This window comes from Rattus norvegicus, chromosome X, assembly GCF_036323735.1.
Source record: "Rattus norvegicus strain BN/NHsdMcwi chromosome X, GRCr8, whole genome shotgun sequence".
In the NCBI taxonomy this organism is placed as follows: Eukaryota; Metazoa; Chordata; class Mammalia; order Rodentia; family Muridae; genus Rattus; species Rattus norvegicus.
The window spans coordinates 38,090,081-38,108,244 of NC_086039.1; the positions used below are offsets into that span (position 1 = coordinate 38,090,081).

At 40.2% G+C, this 18,164-nt stretch overlaps 2 protein-coding genes across 17 annotated transcripts in view; both read right to left on the reverse strand.

Moving 5' to 3' along the window:
- Positions 1–12,576, reverse strand: part of Phka2 (phosphorylase kinase regulatory subunit alpha 2) — a 123,028-nt gene extending 110,452 nt beyond the window's left edge. For 3 of the 5 annotated variants that reach the window (XR_005498059.2, XM_008773197.4, XM_008773195.4), the window contains exon 1: positions 11,319–12,576. Coding sequence is in view for 3 of the 5 variants with exons in the window: in XM_008773197.4 (XP_008771419.1) it covers positions 11,319–11,396 (78 nt within the window). In the remaining 2 variants the exon portion in view is untranslated. Of the gene's footprint in view, positions 1–8,751; positions 11,267–11,318 lie in introns of those variants that run through there. The other 2 variants (NM_001395639.1, XM_008773196.4) reach the window with 2 other exon arrangements.
- Positions 12,577–15,986: 3,410 nt separating this feature from the next.
- Positions 15,987–18,164, reverse strand: part of Adgrg2 (adhesion G protein-coupled receptor G2) — a 125,220-nt gene continuing 123,042 nt past the window's right edge. For all 12 annotated transcript variants that reach the window (XM_063279828.1, XM_039099514.2, XM_039099517.2 and 9 more), the window contains one exon: positions 15,987–17,688. In XM_063279828.1, coding sequence (XP_063135898.1) covers positions 17,504–17,688 — 185 coding nt within the window. In that variant the 3' untranslated portion in view covers positions 15,987–17,503. The remainder of the gene's footprint in view (positions 17,689–18,164) is intronic.

Sequence of the window (18,164 nt, forward strand, 5' to 3'; positions counted from 1 at the left end):
CAAATCCAGCCCAACAAAGGATAATAGATGGAAAACTCCAACACAAGTAGGGAAACTATACCCTATAAAGCAAGAAAGTAATCTCCTTGCAATGAAACCAAAAGAAGAGAGCCACACAAACATAATTCCACCTGTAACAACAAAAATAACAGAAAACAACAATCACTATTCCTTAATATCTCTTAATGTCAATGGACTCAATTCCCCAATAAAAAGACATAGACTAATAGACACAGACTGTATCCATAAAGAGACCCAGCATTTTGCTGCATACAAGAAACACACGTCAGAGACAAATATAGACATTACCTCAGAGTAAAAGTATAAAAAAAAATTTCCAGGCAAATGGTCCCAAGAAACATGCAGGAGTAGCCATTCTAATACTGAATAAAATTTACTTCAACCAAAAGTTATAAAAAACAAAAACAAAAACAAAAACAAAAAAAACCCTTCAGACTCATCAGGGGAAAAATCCTCCAAGATGAACTCTCAATTCTGAACATCTATGATCCAAATGCAAGTGCATCCATATTCATAAAAGAAACTTTACTAAAGCACACATTGCACCTCACACAATAATAGTGGGAGACTTAAACATACTACTCGAATCAATGGACAGATCATGGAAACAGAAACTAAACAGAGACATAGAGAAACTAATAGAATTTATGAACCAAATGGACTTAACATATCTATAGACCATTTCACTCTAAAACAAAAGAATATATCTTCTTCTCAGCACCTCATGGTACCTTCTCCAAAATTGACCATATAATTGGTCAGAAAACAGGCCTCAACAGATACAGAAAGATAGAAATAATCCCATGCAGCCTATCAGATTACCACAGACAAAGGCTAGTAGTCTTTTTATGTTTCTTTTTTGAAGTTATCATTTTTATTTATTGGATATTTTATGTATTTATATTTCAAATGTTATCCCCTTTCCCTGTTCCCTCTCTCCAATCCCCTTTACCCTGCTTCTATAAGGATGCCCATGGTCCTACCCACCCACTCCCATGTCACAACCCTTGCATTTGGCCACATGGGAGAAGAAGCCTTCACAGGACCAAGAGTTTTTCGTCCTATTGATGCTGGACAATGCTATCCTCTGCTACATATGCAGATGGAGTCATGGGTCCCTCCATGTGTACTCTTTGGTTAGTGGTTTAGTCCCTGGGAGCTCTGAGAGGTTTGGTTGGTTGATATTGTTGTTCTTCCTATGGGGTTGCAAACCCCTTCAGTCCTTTCTTTAACTCTTCCATTGGGGTCCCAGTACTCAGTCTGATGTTTACCTGCAAATGTTCTCATCTGTATTAGTACGGCTCTGGCAGAGCCTCTCAGGAGACATCCATATCAGGTTTCTGTCAACAAGCACTTCTTGGCATCAACTATAGTTATTGAGTTTGTTGACTGCATATAGAATGGATCCCCAGGGAGGGGCAGTCTCTGTAAGGCCTTTCCTTCAGTCTCTGCTCCATTCGTTGTCTGTGTATTTCCTCCCATGTGTATCCCCTTCTAAGAAGGACTGAAACACCCCAATTTTGGTCTTCCTTCTTCTTGAGCTTCATATAGTCTGTGAATTGTATCTTGGGTATTCTGAGCTTTGGGGCTAATATCCACTTATCAGTGAGTGCATATACCATGTATGTTCTTTTGTGACTGGGTTACTTCACTCAAGATATTTTCTAGTTCCACCAATTTGTCTAAGAATTTCATAAAGTCATTGTTTTTAATAGCTGAGTAGCACTCCATTGTATAAATGCACCACATTTTCTGTATTCATTCCTCTGTTGAAGGAATGACTCATCTAGGTTCTTTCCAGCTTCTGGCTATTATAAATAGGGCTGCTATGAACATAGTGGAGCACGTGTCTTTTTTATATGTTGGAGAATCTTTTGGGTAGATGCCCACGAGAGGTATAGCTGGGTCCTCAGGCAGCACAATGTACAATTTTCTGAGGAACCTCCAGACTGATTTCCAGAGTGGTTGTATCAAGGCTGGTTTTCAACAACAACAAAAACAACAGAAAGCCCACATACACATGGAAGTTGAACAATGCTCTGCTCTATGATCAATTGGTCAAGGAAGAAATAAAGAAAGAAATAAATGATTTCTTAGAATTTAATGAAAACAAAGGCACAACATACCCAAACGTATGGGACACAATGAAAGCAGTGCTAAGAGGAAAACTCATGGCTTTGAGTGCCTGCAGAAAGAAACAGGAAAGAGCATATATCAGCAGCTTGACAGCACACCTGAAAGCTCTAGAACAAAAAGAAGCAAATACACCCAAGAGTAGTAGAAGGCAGGAAATAATCAAACTCAGAGCTGAAGTCAACTAAGTAGAAACAAAAAGAACTATACAAAGAATCAACAAAACCAGGAGCTGGTGCTTTAAGAAAAATCAACAAGATAGATTAACCAGAGGGCACAGAGAGGGTATCCAAATTAACAAACTCAGAAATGAAAAGGGGACATAACAATAGAAACTGAGGAAATTCAAAAAATCTTCAGATCCAACTACAAAAGCCTATATATACTTGACAGAACCAGAAAATCTGGATGAAATGGACAATTTTCTAAATAGGCACCAGGTACCAAAGTTAAATCAGGATCACATAAACCTTCTAAACAGTCCTATAACCCCTAAAGAAATAGAAGCAGTCATTAAAATTCTCCCAACCAAAAAAAAAAAAAAAAAAAAAAAACCAAAAACCAAAAACCAAAAAACCAAAAAACCAGGACCAGATGGGTTTAGTGCAGAAATTATCAGACCTTCCAAGGAGACCAAATACCAAATACTCTCCAAACTATTCCACAAAATAAAAACAAAAGGAGCGCTACCCAATTAGTTCTTTGAAGCCACAACATTTATACCTAAACCATACAAAGATCCAACAAGGAAAGTGAATTTCATGCCAATTTCCCTTATGAATATCGATGCAAAACTACTCAATAAATTTCTTGCAAACAGAATCCAAGAACATCTTTGTCTTAGAGTTTTATTGCTATGAACAGACACCATGACCAATGCAATTTTATAAAGGACAGCATTTAACTGGGTCTGGCTTACAGGTTCAGAGGTTCAGTCCATTATCAGCAAGGCAGGAGCATGGCAGCATCCAGACAGGCGTGGTGCAGGAGGAGCTGAGTTCTACATCTTCACAGATACAGATATAGATATAGCCATGAATAGACTGATCATCCTCAGGCAGCTAGGAGGAGAGTCTCCAAGACCATTCCCACAGTGACACACTTCCTCCAACAAGGCCACACCTTCTAATAGTGCCACTCCCTGGGCCAAGCATATGCAAACCATCATAACATTAAAACAATCATCCATCATGATCAAGTAGGCTGCATCCCAGGGATGCAGGGATGGCTCAATATATGGAAATCCATCAACATAATCCACTATATAAACAAACTCAAAGGAAAAAAAAAACAAATGATCGTTTCATTAGAGGCTAAGAACACATTTGAGGAAATTCAACACCTCTTCATGGTAAAAGTCTTGGAATTCCTGAATTAAAGGCCCATAGCCAACACAGTAAAAGCAATATACAGCAAACCAGTAGCCAACATCAAACTAAATGGAGAGAAACTTGAATCAATCCCACTAAAATCAGGGACTAGACAAGGCTGCCCACTCTCTCCCTACTTATTCAGTATAGTTCTTGAAGTTCTAGCCAGAGCAATCAGACAACAAAAGGAGATCAAGGGGATACAGTTCGGAAAAGAAGAAGTCAAAATATCACTATTTGCAGATGATATGATAGTATATTTAAGTGATCCCAAAAGTTCCACCAGAGAACTACTAAAGCTGATAAACAACTTCAGCAAAGTGGCTGGGTATAAAATTAACTCAAATAAATCAGTAGCCTTCCTCTACACAAAAGAGAAACAAGCCGAGAAAGAAATTAGGGAAACAACACCCTTCATAATAGTCCCAAATAATATAAAGTACCTCGGTGTGACTTTAACCAAGCAAGTAAAAGATTTGTACAATAAGAACTTCAAGACACTGAAGAAAGAAATTGAAGAAGTCCTCAGAAGATGGAAAGATCTCCCATGCTCATGGATTGGCAGGATTAATATAGTAAAAATGGCCATTTTGCCAAAAGCAAGCTACAGAATCAATGCAATCCCCATCAAAATTCCTACTCAGTTCTTTATAGAGATAGAAAGAGCAATTTGCAAATTCATTTGGAATAACAAAAAACCTAGGATAATGAAAACTATCCTCAACAATAAAAGAACTTCTGGGGGGAGTCACCATTCCTGACCTCAAGCAGTATTACAGAGCAATAGCGATAAAAACTGTATGGTATTGGTACAGAGACAGGCAGGTAGATCAACGGAATAGAACTGAAGATCCAGAAATGAACCCACACACCTATGATCACTTGATCTTTGACAAAGGAGTTAAAACCATCCAATGTAAAAAAGACAGCATTTTCAACAAATGGTGCTGGTTCAACTGGCAATCAGCATGTAAAAGAATGTAAATTGATCCATTCGTATCTCCTTGTACAAAGCTTAAGATCAAGTGGATCAAGGACCTCCATATCAAACCAGATATACTAAAATTAATAGAAGAAAGAGTGGGGTTAGAGCCTTGAACACATGGGCACTGGGGAAAATTTCCTGAAAAGAACACCAATGGCTTATGCGCTAACATCAAGAATCAACAAATGGGACCTTATAAAATTGCAAAGCTTCTGTAAGCCAAAGGACACTGTCATTAGGACAAAATGGCAATCAATAGATTGGGGAAAGGTCTTTACTAATCCTACATCTGATAGAGGGCTAATATCCAATATATACAAAGAACTCAAGAAGTTGGACTCCAGAGAATCAAATAACCCTATTAAAAATGGGCTACACAGTGAACTAGACTATGCGGGGAGGGTGGCAATGGGGGGAGGTTTGGGAGGGGAACACCCATAAGGAAGGGGAGGGGGGAGGGTGATGTTTGTCCGGAAACTGGGAAAGGGAATAACACTTGAAATGTATATAAGAAATACTCAAGTTAATAAAAAAAAAATGGGCTACAGAACTAAATAAAGAATTCTCAACTGAGGCATATTGAATGGCTGAGAAGTACCTAAAGAAATGTTCAACATCCTTAATCATCAGGGAAATGCACATAAAAGGAACCCTGAGATTCCACCTCACACCAGTCAGAATGGCTTAGATCAAAAATTCAGGTGATAGAAAATGCTGGTGAGGATGTGGAGAAAGAGGAACACTCCTCCATTGTTGGTGGGATTGCAGACTGGTACAACCATTCTGGAAATCAGTCTGGAGGTTCCTTAGAAAATTGGACATTGTACTACCTAAGGACCCAGCTATACCTCTCTTGGGCATATACCCAAAAGATGCCCCAACATATAACAAGGATACATGCTCCACTATGTTCATAGCAGCCTTATTTATAATAGCCAGAAGCCGGAAAGAACTCAGATGTCCTTCAACAGAGGAATGGATACAGAAAATGTGGTACATCTACACAATGGAATACTACTCAGCTATCAAAAACAATTACTTCATGAAATTCTTAGGCAAATGGATGAAACGAGAAAACATCATCCTGAGTAAGGAAAACACAGGCAAAGAGTGGAGCAGAGACTGAACACAAGAGAATAGAGAGTGCTGCACCTGGGGATCCATCCCTTATGCACACCCCAAGCCCAGTCACTATTGCTGATGCCAAAAAGTGCTTGCTGACAGGAGTCTGGTGTAGCTGTCTCCTGAGAGACTCTGCCAGATCTTTACTGATACAGATGAGAATGCTTACAGTTAACAATTGGACTAAGCTTGAGGACCTCAATGGAAGTGTTAAAGAAAGAACTGAAGGAGCTGAAGGGGTTTGCAACCCCATAGGAAGAACAACAATATCAACCAACCACATCCCCCCTCCAGAGCTCCCAGGGACTAAAACACCAATCAAAGAGAACACATGGAGGGACCCATGGCTCTAGCTGCATATGTAGCAGAGGATGGCATTGTCTGGCATCAATAGGAGGAGAAGCCCTTGGTTCTGTGAAGAGGAAATGCCAGGGTGATCAGTTAGGAGTAGTTGGGGGTGGGGGGACTTCCTCATAGAAGTAGGGGGAGGGGTTATGGGAGAGGGGAAACAGGGAAAGAGGATAACATTTGAAATGTAAAAACATAAAATATCTAATAAAAATGATTTAGAATTAAAAAAAAACACCAACACAGACAAAGAATTTTCCTTTTCTACTCATGATGTATTTAGTAGTAGACTGGTTATGTTTCAGAATATATCTTGGGTTATGGAAAGGGAGGGTCTATTTACCAACTCTTCTTGTTCTCTTATTTTCTTAATTTTGATCAAAAATATATTATGCATACAGCTGACTCTTCAGTCTTTGAAGTGACTTCCTTACTTTGCACTTGTTACCATTTTATGAAAACTACCTTTTAAAGCCAAAAAACATATTTTTCTATTGGTTGGAAATGGAGTTCTAGTCATTGTGATTGGTTTTTATTCAGTTCAAATTTTCTGTTATCTATGTCCCTGGTTGATTTATTAATATCTAACGGTTTAAATGCTCCCATTAGTACTGAAGATCTGTGAACTGCTCCTACAACTGGGCAAAACACTCCCTTATATAGTTCAAAGCTATGTTGTTAGTATTCTGTGGTTTCAAACTTACTGTATTCTTCTGTGAATTCTCTTTCACTATCTAGTAATGATAGTCTTAATTCTTAATAACATATCTTTGAAAGAATTGTAAAGTCTGCTCTTTCTGATATTAACTTAATGACATCTTTTTTTACATTTGTTTAGTGTTAGCTGGCCCACTCCATTAACTTCAACCTTTCAGTACTGTTTCATATTTTGTTTATAAACTACATGTACATTTGAAAACGTTTTAAACAGTTGTCATTAAATTGGCTTTAAGCATTCATATGGAGCTGTGAGCTTTTCTACCCAGCCTCTCTGTTGCCAGAATAATGACTGAGACTAATGTATGAATAAATGCCTAGGCCATAAGCTTTGGCTCATTTCCTAACTGGCTCCTAACTTACATAACCCATTTACTCTAGCCTATGTCTGCCCTATGGCTAGTTACCTCTCCTCAGTTTCATTAGTCTGTCTCCAAGTCCAGGGTGAAATCTTCTATCTCTGACTATTTCCCAGAATTCCTGTGTCTGCTGGATGTCCCACCTTCTAATTCTGCTCAGCTTATTGGCCATTTAAGAGATTATCCCTATATGTACATTTATTGTACTTACTAACATTTAGACATCTTATTGTTTCTAATGCCTTTATAATATTTATCATGCTTTTGTCTTATTTCCTGGCTGCCCAACACTCTTCTATCTTCCTCTTTGATTTTCTTTATTCCTCTATTATTTGGGAGGGGGATACAAGGGGACTTAAGGAAGATAAATCATAATTTCAAAACATAAAACAATACAGGATGGGCAAACAGACACATAGTTTTAGACTCCATTCATATTATTATTTGCATGCAGGTGCATGAGCATATGTGTGTGTGCACTTACACATGTGCTGGTGCAAGTGGAGGACAGAGGTCAACTCTGGGCATCTTTCCAGTTCTCACCTTGATTTCTGAAACAAGATCTTTCACTGGGACCTGAAGCTCATTCACTGATTAGGCTAGGGTAACTTGGGGAGCAAGCCCCCATGATCTTCCTATTTCCACCTTCCCAGTATTGGGGTTATAAGTACATCTGGCTTTTACTTGAGTGTTAACAACTGAACTGGGGCCCTCGTGATTGGAAGGCAAGCACCTTATCAACTATGCTATGTTCTCAGCCCTTTGTTTATATTATTTTAACGGGAATTCTTAAGCTTTTGACTTAAAAGACATAATTCCTTCACCCTCTCTTCTAAGGCAATAAAGGACTCAGAACACTTTAACACCAGTCTTTTCTCAATCGCCTGTCAGACTACTTCCTCGACTTATTTTTAACTCTTCAATTAGTCTTTACTACTGCTATTTATTCTATATACCATGTGCTATTAATGTTATTGTTTTCATTTTAAATTCCACTGTTACTAATCACAATGTAGTTCTTGCCCTAGTCTCTTTTCTGAATTATCATACTCAGTAATTTCTAACTATAGTAAAAACAAAGTTGATTATTATTTTCTTGTCATATTCTCTTACCACTATTTCATACTTTACACATATCAATAAGCCTTCAAAGAGACCCATTACTGAAGAATATTAAAAATCAATATTTTTAAATATAGGCTAAATAAAATCTAGAAATTTCTTTCTAAATATCCATCTATTTCTGAAGAGACTCCTCAGAATGTACAATCATAAAATGAAACTTGTTAATTATATAGGTCTTTCCTGGTTTTGCTTTAAAAATTCAAATAATGTACAGTAGCCAAGCATTCTATATTTGACAAATGACATATAAAACAAGTCCTTCTCTTTTACAGATACAGAAATAGATTAGTGGACACGCCAGACCATGTGAATAAATACCGATTTAAAAGGAAGAATAATGATCAGCTTGACATTCTTATGAAATGATGACTAACTTCTGAAACCAATATAAACTGATCCCAATTTAAAAATCAAATAAAGAATTCAGAGCTTATAAGAACTGACTTGAAAAATGTGTCACAAACATGCATATACCTACAGAAGATGGCATGACATAGCAGAAACTGCAGAAACCTAGTTCATTCGTTTTGTATTATGATTAAAAAAAAAACACAGAACACAGGCGACCTACCTAATATCACTCAGAAAAAGATGACGAGGCTCTAAACAAGTTAGACCTCTACAACTGAATAGCTGTGGCAGCAGGATACACGCAGGGGAGCGCTGGATGAGGAGGCACGCAATTGTCTATTTGCAGATTCCCAGAATTTCCCAGTAGAATTATCTGGAGTATTCTGGTTATCCAGAGGAAAAGTGAGAAAATATGAGGACCTTTTCACTGACTACCCCCAAAATAAATACAACTAAAAGGTTAGACAACTCTTCTTTAATCATTAAAATGCTGGGGAGGAAAGTCCAATCCTGCAGCTTTGGTGGCTGTTTTGCTCCTGAGCAAAGGCAAGCCTGGACCAATAGCTGTGCCCTTAAGGTGCCACAGAACCCATAGGAAGGAACTGTTCGACAAGGATTGAAGGATACTATAATGAGTCCAAGACATTGCTTGGTGAATAGGAAGGAAGCACCAAGGTCTCTGTACTTAGGAGCCGACTGCATCCATGGAAAACAGAATTATGTCCAAAGACAAGAAAACAATTAGTAGCAATATCAGGTCTTCCAGGGATGGGAGCATCCTGGGCCAGAATGGCCAGGAAAAGACAGAGTAACAACATGTGGCCTATACCAAAAGTACCTGCTGCATACTAATTGCAAACAATGTGCCCAAGGAGTACACTAGACATTCATTTCTTAAAATAATAACCCAATTCCCATTCTACAGATGAAAGTGTTAACAGAAAGCTCTGAGCATGATGGTGGATCCCAACACTTATGAAGCAAAAGCAGGTAGACATCTGTCCGTTTGAGGCAAGCTTTGTCTACATAGTGAGTTCTAGGCCAGCTAGAACTACACAGTGAGTTCTAGACCAGCTAGGACTATACAGTGAGACACTGTCCAGAAAAATAAAAAGGAAGGGATAAATGTTACCCATGTTGCTCAAGGCAGAATTGGGTATTCAAACCCTGGTCTGACACACACATACACATACACACAAAAAAAAACAAATTTTATCAGTTCTCTTTACAGCTCTATCACAGTAACAGAAATATTTTCAACTGGGAGTCTTAAGACATTTTATAGTTGCAATTATATTCTAAGAATAAAAGCAAAGAGGAACCTACCTATCTGCTTAGTCCCTCTTCGACTCTCAACTAGAATGTCGTTTCTTGCAGAACTCCTTCCTTGCCATATATGGCTTGATAGTGGGGGTGTCTTCCTCTAATAAACACTACAGTCTTTTATGAGCAATCCTCAAAGCCATTAGGATATGGAAATGTTTCTCCTACATTTGCAGAAATTTCTTTTGGCGACAAAGATAAGCTGCTCTAATTTGAAACTCATTTCTTTATTTTTTGCTTAGTGTGACTATTCACATCCCAATGCAGAAATAATAGTGGATATAACTAAGAGATACTGCCTGAATGAACTGCTGAGGCTATTAGAGCATGCATATATAGTATGCATATGATTTCTAAAATCCACACATTTCTGGCTCGCAAGCCATATTTGGCCCCAAAGTGTTTCAAACAAGAAACACTGAACTTAGTATACTTCATTTATAAAATTCACTGTGCTGTGAACAGTTTTTTTCTTTCGCAGTGCTGGCAATCCAATCCAGAGCATTGAGAATACCAGGTAAACTACCACTGAGCCACACCACCAGCAGCACCATTTATTCATTTTATGTAGGCACAGCTGTCTGTACAATGCCTTGCATATAAAAGATACACACACAAAAAAAAAAATTCTTCCTGAGTGAGGAGCCAAGGTTGAAAACTTCGCTGGGAAGAAAAAAGTTGTTAATGGTTTGGAAATGACCATGGGTCAGTCAAGCTTCCAATCACCAACTGCTACTTCCTTCTCTGACTCTGAAAGCCCTAAAAATAGCTGCTGTTGATTGAAGGCAAGCAATATAGCTTGTGTCTTGGCTCTGAACAAAAATAGCTCAGTGGTCTTACACTGAGGACTCACACAGAACTTTTGCCAAGCACAAAGAATACCAGGCATGTTCATACCAGAGATTATATGCAGTTTCACAGGCCCCCTTGATGCTGATGCTATGTGCCCGTAGTTTTGTTGACTGTAAAGTAGTAGGTCATAGGGTCCTCGCAGGCGGATTTCTAACAAGGGAAGGGCAGTAACAGTTGTCCACTCTCGAGTCAGATGCAAGCCTTGCTTGTTTTTCACTGTCTACAGTTCCCAGAGTAGAGTTCACTGTTCTCATTCAGTGTGCTCTGTTCAACCTAACATACATCTTTCATCCAAAAGAGGCAGTCAGGAAGGATGTCGAGGGAAGCATTCTGATGGGGAAAAAGGAGGAGAGGAGGAGGAAGAGGAGGGAAAAGGTCCAAGAATTCTGAAAAGCAGTCGCAGCAGCTGTTCAAAAACCACAAAGCCTGACTTGTCAGTAAAGTGAACAGACTAGCAATGAGGGAGGAGGCTAGCAAGGACTGGATTAAAGTAGGAAACCTCTTAACTAACTGCAAGCTCTGAGGTCTCACGAGTGGACAGAGGTCTGGGGAAGAATGAGTTATATCAGAGGGCGGTTTAGAACGTTTTCTGGGCTGGTCTCTACTGTTTACCTGGTAACACAGGATGGTTTGCTGCACCAGCCTCGCGTACCCGTCCAGGCGGACCCCAGAATTGCTCCTGCTCCGCATCTCGCCCACGCTCACGGGCCACGGAGCCGGTCCTGCCCGCTGGTGTCCAACAGAGTTGCCGTCTCCAAGCTGGCCTGGTCCTCAAAACACTCAGCTTCAATGAGTTCTCCAAATGGGGCCGGAGCGGGAGGAGGTCAGGAGTTTTCAAAATGAGAGAACCAAAGTATGACTTGCAAGGCGAGCCAACCAGAGTTTCGCGCCGCTGGGCGGTGCGGGGGAGGAGACAGGGGTGGCGCTAGAGCGGCCCTGCCTCTTCCAAGCCTGCAGCTGCCCCGAGGGTTTCTAGACCCACAGCCACGCTCCACGGACCCCGGACTAAGCACTAGGCCAGAGAAAGGTCTGTGCCTTACCCCTTTGTTTTTGGAGGTGGCTCCGGGTTGCCTGGGAGCTCACCCAAGCTCTACTAGGCTCCGCCCCCCGCGTGGAGTAGCACTCTCCAAGTCTCCGCCTAAGGGGAGACTATCTAAAGAGGAAGGCCCGTGGGAGCAGCTCGGAGCTTGGCTCTGAACGGAAATTCAGTTGTTTCATTGAGTCTCCTCTCCCTCAACCTGCCTCCAATCGCCGCGGATGCTAAAGGAACGGAGTCCTTTGGTCACGGCCACCTGGGTGCGGAAGCTACCCCTCAGACCGGCTCACACCACGAAGAGGAACCTGTGCAATCCCACCCGGAAGGCACGCGTTGGAGGGCGGTACCGATTTGCTCTCGGCTCCGCCCCGGCTCCGCCTCCGCCCTGAGTTGGAGCCCTCCTTGTCGCTGCCTGATCTGGGAAAAAAATGGGGCAGCCCGCGGGAGATACGGAGAACTTAGATCTAAGCAGAGAACAAGTCGGCTTTCTGGGTCAGCAGTGACAAGGTCTCCTGAGCCACACCGCCAAACCCACGGGAGACTAGAGAGAGGCTGGGCAGCCCGGGCATCCTTTGGATGACCGGCCATCGTCAAAGCCACGCCCTGTCCCGGGCTTCACCTGAGGACAAAATCCCCAAAGTGGAGCTCAGCACTGAAAGCAAAAAGGGAGACCTGAATTTTGGCCCCCACATACACTCCTGGCACCCGTGGCTCTTGGCCTTAGGCCCTGGGAGTGCAGTAGTATATTTAGTAGTATATTTTGAAATTTGGCACCCATTAGTTGTCAAGGTTGTTAATCACAGGCTGCATTCTTTGATCTAGTCTTCATTGTCCATCAAAATCTGGCCCACATATAAATTGATTGGGCAGTTGTTCTAATATATTTGCTTCCACAAACACGTTGCTATTCTGCACTTTGAGCTATTTCGTTGTTTGAAACCTATCTTTGCCTTAAAGACTAGGTCAGCCCACTCTCTTAATAACTTTTCCCATTTTCTGGATTCCTATAGCAATTTGCTCAGTAAAGATGGGCCAATGAGTCAATTCAAACTGCACTTTATTCCATTTCTGCTTTATATAGACATTTGTGTTTCTGTTTCAGTTGCTTGACTTTTACTGTTTTTATCTGTTAGGATAAACCTCATACCTTGTAACATGATGAGGTCAAGCACATTTAGCACATAGTTGACTCAGAATGACACGTAAATCAGCAATTTTCAACACCATTTGGAAATAGTGTGTTATTTACATTTTAACGGAGGCATATTTTTCTAACTGGATTATGAATTGCTTAGTGAAATATCTTGGTATCTCCCAACATGCCTGGCACAGAATTTATTGTACATGTGTTTAGGGTTCAATGTTGATTGAAAATTAGTCCTGCTTATTTGAGACCCCTTATAATTGGTCTTTAACTAAGGCACCCAACCCCCTCTCCACTCATGTAGGTTTTCTCTGAGCCAGAGTCTTGTCAGTAGTCTTGTCATGTAGCCTAGGCTAGTATCAACAATATTGTGTATCCAGGCTGGTCCTCAATACTACTTTCCTTAGCATCCAGTGTTAGATTCTAAGTTTGTGCCACCACACCCAGCTCACATACTTTTAAACTTTCTTTTCAAGCCTTGCTATAGGTATATAATGTATGTCGGGCAGTTCCCCTCATACCTTCTTATCGTTCTTTTCTCAACTCGTTTTTATTTGTTTTAATAATGGCACTTGAGTTAGGAAGCAGAGTACAACGTACTTCCATGTAGGATTTGCTATGGTCTAGGGAGGGAGATTAAGCATTCGATTATTATATTTGAATCCCTTTAGTAATCTTTATATGTACCTTCATTGGAGGTTTCATATATTTTTTTCTGTATATAAAAGCTGGCATCATTAGTTGCTTTTAGGGTGACTTGTGTTCTTTTTTTTTTTTTTTTTTTTTTTTTTTGGTTCTTTTTTTCGGAGCTGGGGACCGAACCCAGGGCCTTGCGCCTTGTGCTTCCTAGGCAAGCGCTCTACCAACTGAGCTAAATCTCCAACCCCCCCCCCCTTTTTTTTTTCTTTTCGGAGCTGGGGACCGAACCCAGGGCCTTGCGCTTCCTAGGCAAGCGCTCTACCAACTGAGCTAAATCCCCAACCCCCCTTTTTTTTTTCTCTTTTCGGAGCTGGGGACCGAACCCAGGGCCTTGCGCCTTGCGCTTCCTAGGCAAGCGCTCTACCAACTGAGCTAAATCTCCAACCCCCCCTTTTTTTTTTTCTTTTCGGAGCTGGGGACCGAACCCAGGGCCTTGCGCTTCCTAGGCAAGCGCTCTACCAACTGAGCTAAATCTCCAACCCCCCCCCTTTTTTTTTTCTTTTCGGAGCTGGGGACCGAACCCAGGGCCTTGCGCTTCCTAGGCAAGCGCTCTACCAACTGAGCTAAATCCCCAACCCCCCTTTTTTTTTTTTTCTTTTTTTTTTTTTTCTTTTCGGAGCTGGGGACCGAACCCAGGGCCTTGCGCTTCCTAGGCAAGCGCTCTACCACTGAGCTAAATCCCCAGCCCAGGTGACTTGTGTTCTCATTGGACGCTTAATAATCTCTCTTAGAGGGCAGCATCCAAAGTGGAGATATCATGTCGTTTGACCCTAACATAAAGTACCCCATCTCTGAATAGAGAGGGTTCATTCTTCATCAACTTGCCCAAATTAACTAATTCACCAAATTAAACTGTTTCTGTGACAATTTAGATTAGCTGACCTGGAATCATTTTACTTTTCTATTACAATAGTGTAAAAGAATGTTAAATTTAGCTCTGCTCCAGCTTCTTGCAGCTATATAAAATTGAGAGTCAAGGAAAGGACACACCAGGGACTAAAAGGGTTTCTTCACAGTGAAGAACATATCTATTAACTACATTTTAAAGGCATATATTTTAAAGTCAAAAATGGCGATACACACTTGTAATCCCAGTTTTGTGGATACTGAATCAGGAATGTCCTGGATTTGAGGCAAGCCAGCCAAGGCTATAAGGCTATATTACTGTATAGGTAAACATACTAAAAAGACATTCTATGAAATTCTCAAATAATTAATAAAATATTATTTTAAAGGCTATGTATGCCATATGAATATATATTGAATTTTTATCCATTCTGATTTCTTGATGTTGTATCTGGAAACTGAAGTGAGAAGTAAACGAATATATTCCTATGAACTCTTGACCCAATGTTGTTCATTTTAAAAAATATTCATTTTCATGTACCTGAGTATTTTGCCTGTAGTTATGTATGTGTACTATGTTTGTGTCTGGTGCCTGTGGAAGTCAAAAGAGGTTGTCAGATCCCTAGAATTGGAGTTATAGATGGTTGTGAGCTACCATATGGGTCCCGGAAAACAAACCCAGGTCCTTTGCAAGAGCAACAAATGCTCTTCACCTCTGACCCATCCCTCCAGTCCCAATAGTATGTTTTTACTACCTCAGTTTTTCCTGCTTTCTATCCCTCAGACTCCAAGGAGGAGATGAGATAGAGATAAACTGAATCATCTTTTATTACTATTATGAGGACAAAAGTCACACCAAACAAGTGTGCTAGGTGAGTATGCCATTCAGTAAATTAACTCTCCATTGAAAGACCCTTCAAATCAAACACCTTCCTCTGAGGTGACCTTGTTACATACAAGCCAGGTCACTTAGTGGAGCTGTTTGCAGCATTTCATTAAAGGCACAGCTCATTAAAGGCAGCAGAGTTCCTAGGTAGCATCAATGATTCCAGTGAATTCTGGGGGAAATTTCTCCAATGCATTGAGGAAACACTACAGGTGTTGGGCACTGCTTTGACCTTCCCTGAAGAATAGTAGCTCCTTTGTCTCCCTTAATACAGTGTCAGTTTTTAAGACCAATTTTAAAACCAGAGGAGGCTACTTCTCAGGAACATTCTGTCTCTGTCTTGTCATGTTATTTCTTTGAATTTACAAACCAAAAAGTAACCAAGAAAACTTAGCTTAAGGACCAGACATGGAAAATAATACAAAAAGTAAGGATAGTGGGAATGGAAGGACGTTCGACTTTGTGGTTTTTAGATGTACTGTGGTGTGTACATTATTTTGGGAGATTGATTTCCAAGGTCTCATCCCTCCCCACCTTACCTCCAGCCTCAAATCAAGAGTGTCTCATCACCTTCCCAATCAATGGCTTCTTTGTGGGAGCTGAGGAGCTTGGAAAGAGAGCGTGCTCAGACAGTTCTCATCGTGAGAATGCAAACCAGGCTTAATGGACTCAAGTGCAAATTTATTTTATTGATTTTATCATTTTTGTCAATTGTAACATATAAATACAAAATAATTAAATAATTTGGAGAAGAAATTTTGCAAAGACCAACGAGCACACAGAGAAACAGACGTTACTACTGTGGTTAGTCTGGGATACAACATCTACTTGAAATATATGCAAGGGAGCTTAGTGAAAGACCTAAGGAAAGGATTTTGAAATGTTCCTAATAAACATCCTGGGCTTGAGACACCACTCAAGCGGTGAGAAACAGGATAGATGCTCTAGGACTCGGAACAATCAGAGTTGGATATATATTATTACCTACAAACAACAATATCACACGACAGTTCACTCTTCCCAGTAGCTGCTCCCCCTTGTCACTATACACTCTTCAATATTTGACATGTTTTAAGAATACAAACAAGTAGGACCAGAATGTAGCAGTTGCAACAATGACGTACCATGCAGTTGTCTTTTAAAGACCTAACTCGTTTGCCATATATACACTCTGGAAAAGTAATCCTACTCTGATTTCCTCTTTTCAAAGGCTCTGGGTATTTGAGAAGTGGCAGTGTATATCTTTCCCACATTCACAGTCTTCCCTACATGGTTTAGATTACAATTTTATCCTCTAACAACCATGGTGTAGAGATTCTATAATATGATCATTAGGGATGAAGTCTGGTCATAGGTATCCCTATTTAGTGTCCAATATAGTCATATAAGTCATTCCCTGCATAAAGACCCTACATAAGGACCCTGAATAAGGTACTCAAGAGGATCATCAGGGCGAAAATGTGACCCCACTTTTTCCCAAACCATAAGCTCATAAGGCTATGTCCGTCCAATGGGGACACCTTTCCTTGATAGCTCAGAGGCTGATAGCTAAGCTGATTGTGGCACTGTCTATTTATAATTGTTCAGTCTGCCTTTATCATTATTTCTTGATTTCAGTGAAGTTTCTGAATTTCACATCCTATATGATCTCCGAAAGGAGGTTTAGAAGTCACTGGTAAGTTATCACATTAAAGAAAACGACACAACCATGATTCTACAAAAGAATAAATTTACACAGTAGAAAATAAATATAAAAAAAGATAGAGATACGATTTTTGACATGTGGGTCATTAGAACTTAGCTTATATACAACAAAGGCATGCACAACTCAACTCACCAACAGACTGAAGTAAACATTTTTTAAAGGATGTTATCAAGGATAACAGCCTCTTTAAAATGTGACTGGAAACAAACTTTCATTTTTCTTTTCTTGGATCTTATTCTGTGATTCTAACCCCAATCCCCTCACAAATGGGAGATAATAAACGAAATTGAGAATGTCTAGGAACCATAATCATGTCATAGTTTCCTTCTTCCGACAGTAAACTGTTGCCCTCAATTAGCTTATGTTCCTTTCGAGGTTGCTGAGTAGAAAACCAGCGATTTTCATATATCTCACATTGTATAAAAGGAAAACTGGACACTTCACACCATCAACATCATGCTTTGATTTTAGAAGAAGCGAATCACATTTGCTCGATAAAGTGTAAGCTTCCCCGCTTTGAAGTCCTTCTGAGTGCCATCCGGCTTTTGCCATTGCAGGAGTCCTCTTTGTCACTAAACATGTGCTGTTTCCCAGTGAGATCATGAAGGCACACGTCTCCATTCTGAACACTGAAAGAAACCCCATTCCTCTCGGTAGATGCATTGCCTAGATAAGAAGAATATTAAAGTCGTTAAAGTCGGTCTCATGAAGTATCCACTGAAAGCACTCAAGACCAAGCAAGTAACACCTTCACATTCATGCTAAATAGGCATGCCAAAAATGAATCTTTTAAAGTACCCACCCTATGTTTTCATATTTTATTTTTATTTCTTCCCTAAGATCAGGGACAGGAAGTTGGAGGTTGCTCAGAAACAAAATTTCTGTGACAGTTTTTAAAAACTAAAACTAAAACATTCAAAACGGAGAGCAAAGCAAGGTATTTTTTATTTTCAAGGCCTCATTTTCTAACTCCAATTGAACACATTGAATTAAACTGTGCATACGATAACCTACAATAATATTTAAGATTAGCAGAGATCCTGTAGGGACTCCCATAGGCTCCTGGTTCCCTCTGACTCCTTTAGAGGATAAGCCCAAAGCAACCAGCTACAGTTATAGCAAGATGAAATCATCTCTCTAGA